The sequence below is a fragment of the Pseudoliparis swirei genome, chromosome 24, assembly GCF_029220125.1.
Source record: "Pseudoliparis swirei isolate HS2019 ecotype Mariana Trench chromosome 24, NWPU_hadal_v1, whole genome shotgun sequence".
In the NCBI taxonomy this organism is placed as follows: Eukaryota; Metazoa; Chordata; class Actinopteri; order Perciformes; family Liparidae; genus Pseudoliparis; species Pseudoliparis swirei.
This window is the reverse complement of record NC_079411.1, coordinates 25,097,148-25,110,702: the sequence shown is the minus strand read 5'-3', so window position 1 is coordinate 25,110,702 and position 13,555 is coordinate 25,097,148. Positions and strand designations below refer to the sequence as shown.

At 41.2% G+C, this 13,555-nt stretch overlaps 1 protein-coding gene across 1 annotated transcript in view; it reads left to right on the top strand.

Annotated features, from left to right (window-relative positions):
• The window catches only part of LOC130189644 (protein kinase C alpha type-like), a 137,997-nt gene that overhangs the window by 65,534 nt on the left and 58,908 nt on the right, over nucleotides 1–13,555 (top strand). The window contains exons 4-5 of the mRNA XM_056408555.1: nucleotides 11,501–11,612; nucleotides 13,413–13,541. Of these exons, the coding sequence (XP_056264530.1) occupies nucleotides 11,501–11,612; nucleotides 13,413–13,541 (241 nt within the window). The remainder of the gene's footprint in view (nucleotides 1–11,500; nucleotides 11,613–13,412; nucleotides 13,542–13,555) is intronic.

Sequence of the window (13,555 nt, the reverse complement as noted above, 5' to 3'; positions counted from 1 at the left end):
CTAAAGTGTAACTCAAAATGAATACCTCCTAAATGAGAATGTATCCTTTAAAAAAATAATTAGTCTCTAAAATGTTGACATTTGTTTTATTCCAAATGTTTGCTGCAGTGTTATTTGTGCCGACTTGTTTTCTAAATGTATACTTACGAGTTACGACCTAATTATGGAACTGATTTTACATTCAAACCGGAAACATCTTTAGACACGAGGTTTAAAAACAACCGTTTGATTGATACCTAATGGATTTTTTAAACACTTCTATAGCGACGCAACATCTGCTCAGCGATGGAGTCGATGTGGACTCAGGGTTGACCCTCGAGCTTCATCTCATGGGATGCCTTAGTTTTGCGTTGATGTGTCACTTCCGTGTACACAGGTGTTCAATGAAAAGAAACCTGAATTAAGGACAAGAAAAAACCTTACTTACTTCATAGCTCCCACAAACTTTCAGCAGGCTTTGTCAGGCATACGGAAAAAGTCAAACGCACGCGCTCCTAAACCAGTGAAGAGTCGCACAACTTTAAAAAAACACATTTTGTCAAGCTTGTGTATGACTATTTCAGGAACAAGAGCACCCAACAGCACAGTGGTGGATGGCATTTATTCATACAAAGTCATCCAAAAGGGCAACTTGGCCCCTGACAATGGTTAAAAATGTCAGCTATTATCTCTCGCTCCGCTAGCAGACAGATGTGTTCACAGAACACTGCAAGGAAAACCCCCTGTGAACTGTGGTGGCAACCTGCCCTCCCTCTCAGCACTCAGCAGCTTAGTGAAAGGCCAAGAGGAACCAGGGTGGTGATTTGTACGCTAAAAATAGTAACCTCGCCGAGCCCAACACCTCATGTCTGGATAAATGATGGCTCCATTTGGTTGTCTTCAAAGCCTCCCATCACCTTAGTAACCACAGTCCTGAAGCTGTGGTCCGACACGAGGATATTCACAGCAATGTGTGTGTTTGTGTCGAGGGGAAATATAGTGATAGCTTTCTGCTGTAGATGGAGTCGTTCCATCTCTATTTTACACGCTTCATCATGCACGCGCCTGCACATGTCCATTCGTGAGAGACTGTAATGTTTGAGTGCCAACCGGGTTTGATGGGACAAGGGCAATGTGATTAATAGGATGTAAGATATCATTAGAAGTTGACAATTTAATAACAGTGACAGGATTGGGTGACACAATGAGACACAGTGCCTGGCTTGGTTCAACACATTGTCAGGGTGTCATTAGTGCCATGTGAAGGGGTTTAGACAATGACTCTAATTGCACTTAGTTGTGGAATATCTAACTCAAGTAGTAGGTACTGTACTCATTTCAAAAAAAGATGTTACGTGACTGTTTTTAATTCCCCAACCCATAGCTGCAAGATAATTGAGCAGCCACATGTACAGCTCTTGACAAGATTCTCTCCTTTAATTGACCTGAAAATGAAAACCACCACGCTGAGCCTCTCCCAGGTTTCACACACACACACAGACGCACAGACACACACACACACACACACACACACACACATAAGCACACAGGTTCACCACAAGAGAGGATGACACAAAAACTGGTACAGTGAAGAGTCTCCTGCCACCTCCATTTCAAATGTCAGCTCACAGTGAGGGATGATGTGTAAAAGAACGGTGAGAGAATTCAGAGGGGAGTTTAGTTTTCGTCTTGTCTGACGCTTGATATTAAAGAAAGTGTTCACCGGCAAGCATCACCGATGCAACCTTTTTAAGTGAATGAAGGGAGGGACAAAGATGAAGTGATGATCGGTGCGTCTGATTTCACACACACACACACACACACACTCTCCCTCGCTCTCTTTCACTCTCTCTCTCTCTTGCGCTCTTTCTCTCTGGCTGCAAATGTCACACCAGGTGGATCTCTTTCGACTCCGTGGGAGGCAGGTTGACTGTATTAGCGGCCAGCCTCTTTGATGATCGCTATACACTTGACTCATTCCAAAGTCGTCCGTCCAATAAGATCCCCAAATAGAACCCGTCGGTGTTCTTTTGATTCTGAATGGCTGCTATTTATCTCCCTGAAGCTGATTGGGGGGTAATTATGATGTGCTAAACCCTTCAGAGTATAGACTGCAGTCCTCTTTGGTGTTAGTTCACAAGCGGAGTGCGGGGTAGCATCCGTTGGAAGGGGTCAAAGAGGTCACAGTCTTTCATGCACTTCAGTGTTTCTCCAGCCTGGAGAAAGCCAATCCTTGGTCATGTGCTGGTTTTTCACACATGTAGTGTGCAAGTGCATAAAAAACACTTCAAATAGAAAAAAAAACTGTTGCTGTAAAAGGGTTGCCTCGTTACTCAGAGCAATCTGGATTTGTGTGTGCATGTAAACCTGCTGCTGCAGCACCAAACACACAACCTTGACATTTACTCTGAGATTAGATAGAATTCTGGATTGGGTTAATAGGAAATTGTATGCCATTGTATGATGGGTGGTTGGGTGGATCAAATGGAGAGAGAACTAACACTCTGACTTTTTCTTTGACAACAATGGGTCCATGTTCATTGCTCTGATCAGGCCTTCGTCTCTATGTGCACCTCCACAACAGCCTCCATCTGGCCTCCATAATGTATTTTATTTATTTTTTATTTTAAATGTATTTAACCAGGAAATGCCTCATTGAGATTAAAAATCTCCTTTCCAAGCGTGTCCTGGCCAAGACGGCAGCAGTAGCACATTACACAACGTTTCAGACAATACAACATAAGACAGTGACAGGCAATATATATATAAAAAAGGAAAGACATGAATAAAACCAAAACTAAGACTCAAGTCATCACAACCCAGTTTACACAGGTGCACATACCTACGTCAAAGAAAACATCGACAACCAGATGAATCTCCCTCCAACTCTTTTAATCTATTTTTAAAAACACCTAAAGAGACCGGATCCCGTAGACCCAGATCAGTCTGCTGCAAATTCCAGGCCGCAGGAGCAGCAAACCTAAAACCCCTTTTTCCCATTTCTAGACGGACGTTAGGGACGGATAGCAAGAGTAGCCCTTGTGCATATGTCAGATGCGTGGACCACACATCTATAGTGTACTATGCTGCTTATTCAACATACAACACAACCAGTTGCAGGTTGTGGGAGTTTGCAGGATGTTGTTTGTTAGTTTAAGCGTATGAGTCTCTTCACCAGAATGCATCGTGCAAACTCTGTTATGAAAACATTTTCTTATTGTGTGCCGGTTTGATGTGGTTCTGTCCCAAATTTGTTCCACTGCATCAGCTTCACAGCCCATATATTAATACCACTTCCCTGCCAATCATACCTGTGAACTGTGTTGACTTACTATGATAATTAATGGCAACTCTTTTTATGGAAATGATTCATGTATTTGTCTAGCACTGGTAGTGACCTTTAAAATCCCTTGTGATGAGAATCTGCACATTCTTTTTGTTCTTGTAGCGGGTCTCACGCCGTCCAGTCTCACTAAATATTGCATAAATGCCATAATATTCAATTATATTACAAATAAAGCACCCTCCCAATTTAGCCTGCTGGTTTATATGACTGATGATAAGTGAAAGTGTCAATGCGGCACCAATACATCTAATGTCCCCATTATTATTATGTTGTATGTTTGCCTTTATTGCAATATTCAAAATATTATTATCCAATGCTTCTTCTAGCCGACGTGCTGAAGTGTTGCATGCATGTTGACTTTTTTGGTTTGTTTTTAAGTTATGATGTTGCAAGTTATCATTCACTGGACCTTGTGATGTATTAAAAGCTCAACAAGATCCAGTGACCACCACAGGGTGTAAAGTAGAATGGTTTTTTAATTTAAATTTGGGATTCCCTCTACCAAAGGCAACTAACACTCATGCGGTTGTGTTGACTCATGACTTAGTTGATTTAATGAACAAATCTGGAGAACCAAACAAAGAAAAGCTTCACTTTAAATGTTGTGTTTACCAGAAATGTGCTCAAAAGTCATTCAGCATCAAAGCAGAAAAAAAAGCGGATCGACTAAAGAAATCTTTTAAATGTGTGTATAATCTATTCCACAACAGGATGCCATTGCCACTCTTTACCTGCCTGTGGCTGCCGAGTGGAGGATGACCCTTTCCCATCATCCTCCTCTGTCCTCCTCTCCCCCTTCTGCTGGGAAGACCCTGCTCAGCTTCTCCCTGCCAAGCTGTTCATTAACAGGGGCTGCTTGGCGTCCTGTTTGCTAATTGAACTGGGTTGGAGAGTCTGGCTAATTAGCCGACATCACTGTGCTGACCCCCCGTGCTTCTGTTTTCATCGCTATCTCCTGGTTGCCTGCAGCCTTTTGATCAGCCTTCTGCCCGGTTTCTGTTCTTGATCTGTGGCTTCACATGCAAATCACCCTGGGGTTAGTTTAGGACAAATGCTAAAATAAATATGGGGATTCGATAAAGTAAAATAGACTGCAGCGTAAAGACAATGACTTAAAAAATGCTGAATGACTGGTTTAAGAGAAAGAAGAACTCCAGAAGAAGAAGAAAGAAGACGAAAGAAGAAGAAGGGGCTACGTGTGTGTGAGTGGGAAGAGGGGCGAAACCGCAACCGCAACGAGAGGCGAGGGCCGCAGAGTGAACGGTCAGACAGAGGTCGATCCACAATCTCTCCCGGCGTCCCTTCCATCCCTCCCCCAACTCATGGCAATGCCTCTGACCAGCACACTCTGCTGCTGCTGAGCCGCTATGAAACACATTCGATCTTAGATCTGAGATTTGCGCCGGAATTTGAAAATTGACAACATCTGAGGAAATAAATAAGCGGCAAGTTACGGAAAAATGAACATCCACAACCGTAACAAAAACAGATGTCGAAAAATCAAACAACTAACATACAAAATAAAATAATGAATTGATGTATCTAGCTTATATATTATAGATAGTTTTGAAATTTTATATAAATTTAATTATTTTTTTTGACCAAGGAAGAGTTTATAAAATTTAGTCGTCCTGTACCATGAGAAAAGTGTTAAAGAAAGGAAATTAAGTTCAGAAGAGTTCCTGAGTTCAGGAAATGAATGATCCAAGATGTGAAATATCTAAAAATGAAACTAATATTTTTCAGTAAAAAATTTTTTATTTTTCAAAGTAAAACATTTTTCAAAGTAAAAAATTATTAATTTCTTTAATATTTTTGTTTTTGGCTATATTATATATTTCCATAGTCCTAGGCAATAAATCACACACAATAAGAATGCTTCTCAATCAACACCGTGATTGGTATCGATCGGCAGTGACTGATTTCAGTCAGTGATCGGATCGTGATCGGCAGATACTGATTTCAGTGATCGGTGACACTGGAGTTGATAAAGTCTGATTGGTCTTCAATACAACAACAGTGAGGTGCGTGGACGGGGTTGTTGCTTGCTGACTGCACATAGCTCGCGACTGCATGAATAGAATGAGGTGCCATTTTGACCCAGGAAAAAGTGCGCCCCTAAATTTTCTGCGCCCCTAACATTTTAAGTTAGGAGCGACTGTGCTCCTAGTTAAAAAAGTTAGTCTGGAGCCCTGCTGCATGGTTATTGAGAGATAATATGCAACTCTAATTTAGGTTTCCATGTGAGTATTTTGCAGTGATTGCTTAATCATTAGGAAGTTTGTGTTGGCTCTATCTTTGGATATCTGCTACTGGACATGTTGCAAAGGAAAGAAACATTTTCCTGGACAAAGCTGTTCCAATTTAGGAAGTGGCTTAGTTTAGGCATCCGTCATTGTTTACTAGTATGGAAACCCAGTGTTGGAGGAATGTGTCCTCCTGCCACAAATTTGAAGGAAAACATCTGCATCTGTTTCCTCCTTGTTATCCTCCTCAAGATCATAGTTGCCATCAATTAACCTCAAATCCGTTGCAATCATTTTTGTCGCAACCGGATACTTTGCATACTAATGCACTCATCCCAGCTCAATCTAGTCGTTGAGAAATATATCGATAGTATTCTATTCTATTGTGCAACCCGATTTAAATTGCTCCCTGTCTTTGCATGTGACATCTGGACAATCCAATTGGCTCTCCGATTACCGGTGGCTGAAGGGCAACCTCCTTGCTGCGTCATCCAGGCAACATGCAGCAGCTTTGTTTTGCCATTACGGCCGTCTTGTGTTGAGCCGAGTGATTGACTTCCTCATTGCTTTTGGCGTAGCACTCTGCTTCCCCTGCTGCTCTGCTCAGGCACAGCCACCCAGGCCATCTCCAATGTCCCATTAAGACCAAATCAGACTGTAATGGGGGATGGAAGCCACAGGGGTTAACGCTGCTGTCCCAAAGCACGCAGAAAGGATGTGATAATGGACAACCTAGTGTGCTCAGTGATGTGGAGTTGGGTACATTCATTTACACGTCTCATTTTCTGCACATTACAGCTTGTCCTGGTGAATCTTTAAATGGCACCTTGTAAATCAGTCACACCTGCCAGACTGGATGTCGACAGGTCATTTTGAGAGGTGAGCTACAAGTGGTTGAGAATCAGAAAGGTATACTAGTATGATTAGTAATTGATTAGTTTTGTAAGTAATTTATGACGTAAAACCTTTATGTAGTGTATTTAAAGATTAGTGACCACTCGTGGTGAAACAGACCACTGTTGATCCATGATCGGTATGATATCGGTCTGAAGCCACAACAATATGGATCAACAATGACAGATAATTAGTATCTTCGGCCAAAAAAACACGATCAGGGATCTCTGAAAGCTATATTTTTGCTCATCTGTGATTCTGATCCGTGATCCGATCCCAATGTGAGTTGTATGACCCGTTGCACCACTATCTAACAGCCTCGATATTTGGAGACTTTGTGTTTACATTCTTGTCATTTAAATGCCTGGATGTGCCAGATCAGAAGTCAGCTGTGTCCACCTCCCCAATATGACCATGATCTTGATGGTCTAAAGAGCGCCTGTAAAATTGTGCATTAAAAAATGTCATATCATTTCAATTCTTCACAATAAAAGTCTCTTTTTTCTACCTACTATTCCTTTCTGCGGTATTAGTAGACTTGTTTTTTGATAGCTGCGAACAGTTCCTATTCTGTGGTCAATGCATTTTCCAATGAGTCTTTCACAATAAAGGTTCAGTATCATTTTGTTATATAATAGTTTTAATTTTGAAGTCCCAAAATCAGGAAATGTTGGGTTTTTCGTCAGCAGTACGGTAACCCGACTAATACAGCGGGACTCAGCTGTGCCACAATCCCTGTATCCTTCCTCTCGACCCTTTGCTCTGGGGAGAGAGAGGGGGTGGGGGGGTTGATGGAGACATACATTTGATAAATTATCAGAATTGTGTCCATATGCTGACCACACCTCACAGAGATCAGAACTCAATGCGGGCCTGGACACATCGGTATGTGTGGTTTAGTTGATCGCAACCCATTGCAAGTGAAATCTGATCTTTGAGCATACAGATGTCACAATGTATGCGTCCTGGCATAATCGGATTACACGAGAATCGCTTTAAATAGACAATTGGAAGCACGACCCTAGAGACATGCTGTCATTCAGGAGGCCAACACATGTCAAGCGGCTCTCAAGGCTCAAGGGACTGGATTTGTTGTTGTTGTTGTTGCTGATTTACCACCATCCCCTTTGTTGGCCTGTTATCATTTCCTCATTGTGTCTCTTCTGTTGACAGTATTTACCATTATCTGGGAACATTTAAGTCAGGTTTCAGCCATCAAAAGCTGATTTGATAAAAATACATGATCCTTCTGCAGCTAAACGTGGCTCTTAGTCGCCATTGTTCATTCATGTAGATGGAGAAGGGTTTGGGGGGGGGGGGGGGGGTTGCAAGAGGATGGAGGAGTTTAAAGACACTTAAGATGATGGACATCTCGGATAAACTGACCGTCAGCATCAGACCAAGTGCTCATGTCAGAAGACTTTAGTTCGGCAGTCAGAGGCGTGTTGCTGTGAGACTTTTAGAAATCAGATAATCAAGAGCAGAAGATTATTGTTAAATGTTTACATTCAATACTTTTAAAGTAACACTTTTATACAAACATGTAATAAATGGTTTATTGCATACTATAATGTAGCTATCCACAGCCATTTTTAGTGCTTATTAATATATTTTTTTATAAAAGTATTTTCCTATATTGTCATTCATTATGTGACATACATCCACCTCCACATCCAGTATGGGTGCCGATCGGAGAAGTGACAGCTGGTGACAAATACAACTACTGTATAGTGTGATAAATGTGTATCTTTGTTTGTTTTCAACTGCACCACGACAAGCTGTGCCATAGAACACCTTTCCGTTAGCCAACATGATGATGCTATTTTGTAGTTTATGAGTATCATGTAGTTTTCAGTTAAGGGGAAGGTGGGATAATTCGGAACACAGCAAGTAGCGCCGGCTAGCAAGTTTTGGTGATTTACTTTTTTATAAATAATGGCTGAGGAGAATCTAAGTTTCTCTCTGTGTGTCACTCGAGGAAGTTACCATTAACCAACGGGACCATTTTAAGCAGACCGCTGTGCCATCAATCTCAAAAGTTTAACGCTCTGCTGTGACGGCTGAGGAAGTTAGCAGGAGGCTAAACTAAGCTATGAGCAACATTATCTCTCCATCTCTGGATATTGTCGCTCCCTAGAGCCTAGAATATTTGACTTCCATTCTGGCACCCAACAACACAGAAGGATAGCATTTTCAACGTGTAACTTAAGCCCACTACTCTAACAGGATTAGTGGTCACCTCCAGTCTTTCTTTTGTTTTAGTTCCAACTAACACCACCACGCAATCACCGTTAGCTATAAGAGGCTCTATTAGGGTGTCTCAATTCCTTCATGTCTGTTTGAAATAAGGTTTGGAAGTACTTACTGTCCCTTCAATATTATTATAGGGCATTATAATGTATCTCTAGAGCAGCTGAACAATGATCAAAGGAAGCATTTATCTTTGTCCTATCAAGGTGCGAAGCCTCTGCAGACTGACAGGCAGGGAAATGGCCGATTGCAAGCCAGATGTGAGGAGCCCGAGTGCGGCTCCGCTGCATTAGACCAGAGGCCAGTGTCAAGCTGACTAAAATGGCAAACGGCAACATTGATCACCGTGGCGCCTCACCCTGTGACACCGTCAGCGCTCGCCGACACATTACGCCCGCGCGAGCCCTTACCGATGATTTATTTGTCCGGGGTCACGCTCTCTCCATTAATGTTTTATTTGAACGCTGTGTTTCTCAAGATACAGAAACAAAAAGTGTCTGCCTCTCGTGGGAGAATGAGACTCCCCTGCTTTCCTCTGAAACTCCCCAAAGACGAGTGTTCTTACAAATTGATGAAGCGAAAGTTGAGAAAAAACAACAACGGGCTAGCCTGGTTCATTTTCTCAAAGCAAATCCACTTAATCGGATTCCAACTCTGAAAGAGATTTGCCGGACAGCACAATTTGAGAGTGAGCAGGAAAGCACTTGGAAAAGTGGCAATCCTCCCGTTTTTTTTCCCGAAGAGAGTGCTTCATACGCTGCAGGTTGAGTGCACGAGATGAATGAATGTGCACGTGCACGGGGCCCTACACTGTTTAACATAAGTGCTGCAGTGGCGTTGTATTCCACCGGTATTCCAACACTTACCTTCAAGTGACATTTAAATACAATAACAGTCACATTGGCCATATGGGACATGACTCCATGAATGCTTTTGCGTCATGCTCTGTTTTTGCATGTGCATACATTCACTCGTTTGCATTCACTGCTCCAGGTACAGCAGAATGAAACTGGTTCCGTTTGCTCAACAGGTCATCTCAAAAAGATTACCGCTTCAATTATAACCCACAGATAATTGCTCAAGGTGGAGGAGTTTGCTCCCTGTGCCATTTGTTTACTTTGTCGCCATATGTCATTGACTTGTGCCCCATTTAATGGACTCGGCTCTCACGAATGTCAACTTGTATGTGCTGGAGGATAGCTGAAGTTATCATCTTCAGTTAAAGCCAGGCTTCTGGTTCTGCTCACTCCACAGAAAGATTAACACGGGTTATTTAATGCAGTTAATTCATTTATAAGCACATTTGAATACTTGACCTGTTGTATTATATCTTTCCTCATCTCTACCTTTTTGTTTTTGTTTTACTGTATGTAACTTTGACTGTTGTTTCCCTCCCTCCTCCATTTCAGTAACCATGGTATCAAAATTCCGAATGGACGCAGGCTCAGTGGTGATGAGCACCCGATGAAACGATGGGCTCTGCATCTATTTGAAACGGCAAATTCTTGTGAAAAACAAATGCAAAGGAAATGCAAGAGATGGGTTGTTTGCCGTGTCCAGTGTAAAAGACGAGGCAGATCTTTAAGCATATACATATGTGGTGACATTTACTCATTACTCTATATGCATTCATTGGATCCTCTTATCCATGGAACTGCACTATAGTTTTTGATTATGCAAATTGTCAAATGATTATTTATACATTAAAGCATGACGCAGTCATAACGCTTAACTGTGAGTTGGGTCCCTGCATGCGTTGAACTGCAAGAAGAGATTCCAGCCGGTTTTACATCCTGTCAAATGCTTATTTAAGCGTGTTAAAAGATTATAAAACAGTTTTTCCTGATCCAATATGAGGTCCTGGGAAAGGGATGTCGTATGTGTACAGGTCCTAAAGCCATTTGAGGCACATTTTTAATTATTGATTTTGGGCTTTACAAAATAAACATAATTCCATTTAATTGAATCCAAAAGCACATCAGCACATAAGACAGGCCGCATGTCTATTATTAGCAACACACACATTCTCACATGTTCAAAAGAGTTTCTATGGAGTAATACAAAAAATAAAAATCTTCAAGTCTTTTCCACAAGACTCTTTTGGGGTAGTCAATGTAATCATGTAATTGCAATAAAACAACTCCATTCTTACTCACTGATGTGTTCAGTAAAGCTGGAAAGACAATCCCCAAAACAATTGTTTAATAAAAGGCTGTTGCTAGATTGATTGGCTTCGAGTAGTATAAGAAATGAAAAGAAGCGATGATTGCAGTCAGTTGGCAATCAAGCCGTGATTGGTCTGTGAGTGACTTTCACAATGTTGTTCTGTGAGCAGGTTTCAACTTCTATTTTACTTTAATGACATATATGAGTTCTAGGATGCAACAGTAATTGGCTGAAATTCTTTTTTCAGGATAGATATTTATGAAATTATGGTCTCAAACAAGTTATCCCCCCCCCCACCCCACACACACACACACACCTGTTCAGAGGACAGTATAACTGAATTCAGTTACATACAATTTATTTGTGTTCTTCCAAACATGACGACAGCGCTTCAAATGTAAAATGCATAATTCTATAATATATGTGTATAATAACCAAAAATGAGCAAAAACATATGTAAAACTTACAAGAAAGTACATCTTTAATCAGTGATTTTGACCTCCAAGTAACATAGCTTTTGCTCCTAGAGCTGTAACTCACTGGCTGTTGATTCATTAATGATTTTTTTTCAGTTCTCTCTGAATTTCAGACTTTTTATGGCTCTTTTTGATTTTTCCAGGATCCCAGAACAAAGCACAAGTTCAAGATCCACACCTTTGGGAGCCCCATCTTCTGTGACCACTGTGGCTCAATGCTGTATGGCCTCATCCACCAGGGCATGAAGTGCGACTGTGAGTACCCTTAATTAATATCTGCAACCTCCCGCTCAGCGTTTAAAAGGTTTCACATTTTACAATTTAGTTATAGTATAACATACATTAGTGTCAGTTCCTAAAGCCAGTTCTGTGTATCAAGCGGTGGAGACCCCAACGCTGATGCTCAGGTTGATGTTCGGTTGTTAGAGACATTTCATCAGCATCCGCCTCCTGAAATTGCTTCATCTCACTGAATATCTTAGGCCTGTGTATTTCCCCTCCTCTTAGACTCTCACTCATTAGGATGAGGCCTCGTCTATTTGAGGTCTGCAGCTATGTTCCCCGCACCCTGAATAGGCTATCTTTATTAATGTCCCTTCCTCCCTCATCTTCACTTTACTCTTGTGTTAGTGCCCTAATGAGCCCCCAAATACATTACCCTCCACCTGCTGCAGACCACCAGATATGCCTATTTATATACACCCTGGAGCATTCATTAGACGTGGAGCGGCAAATTATTTTGGCAGATCAATCACACCACTAAAAGATTGCACTGTGTTATTTTAAGCACTGGCAAGGCATGTGACTCGGGCACAAACAAATACATAGTTATCATGAAGAATAAGGTAGCAGCATGGCCATTCTTCAAAATGATTAATCACTTACCTGCTGACTTGGTGGCTGGATGACGTAACCATCGGTTACTGTTCCCAATCCACGGCAGAGATGTTCAGCTGGCTGACGCACATGTATGCACGACATCACAGGGCTGAATCTGTTATCTCTTCCTTCACACAGGTTTTGGAACCCTCCCACCTCTCTTTGATATTGTGCCCAATATGTATGATACATGGAATGTAATTGACATATTTTCCAATATAGACAAAGATAGACATGTGTAAAGCAGCTTAGTGTATTTGAACATTAAGCCATAAGCGGCTGCACACACTGCTTTTATTATATGCTGTTTTGGTGAACAGATATTGTGTCGTCATTTTAAACAGGGTGGGAAATTTACATGTTTTTTAGGGGGCAATCTTTGCCCAAACTGACTAAAATCCAGGGGCATTTAAAAAGAAATTGGGGGCACTTTTTAAAACTTGTGAAATAAAATGTAACCTTTTGTGAAAAAATAATATATATATATATATATATATATATATACTTATTTAGGCTTACAGTATATGAGCAATTGTCATACATATTGCAATAATAGAACGTAGGCAGTAGTCTACAGATTCAAAGTATTTTATTCGATTATTTTTAAAACAAAAAACAAACAAAACATAACTCAGACTATCATATTCAATGTTATTCTTATTTCTTTGTGGTTAACTTTTTATTGTTATTATATTTTTTTAAACAACTATTAACAATTATACCTTATTTCTTTGTTTTTTTTACAATTACAAAAAGTATTTATTGTTTTTGTGTGTGTACCTAGTACAGGCAATCCAGATAGGACAGCCACAACAAAGAACAAAAAGCTATTACATTTTGAAAATGATGGGGCATCTTTTGCCCCTCCTCGTGATATCAGGGGCAAAATTATATTTCTGAGGGGCAGTTTTGCCCTTTGCCCTCGTGTATTTCTGACGCTGATTGTGAATCACGATCATAACTTTTACACTTTCAAAGCTATGTTAGAATCATGAACGCTTCATATAAACCGTTGCAGTCACAGGAAGACTCTTTACAATAGCGTCAGTTTTTCATACATTTCTGAGAAAGCCCTGAGCCTCTCAGTTTGGTTGGCATCAAATGCATGAAGCTAATGTTTATCTGCATAAAGCCCTCATCGCTATTGTCTTTCACCTCCTCTCTGTGTCCCCCCAGCCTGCGACATGAATGTCCACAATCAGTGTGTCATGAACGTGCCCAGCCTGTGTGGAACCGATTACACCGAACGGAGGGGGCGTCTTTTCCTCAAGTGTGAGGTCACTGTGGACAAGCTGCAGGTCACAGGTAGGCCTCGGCTG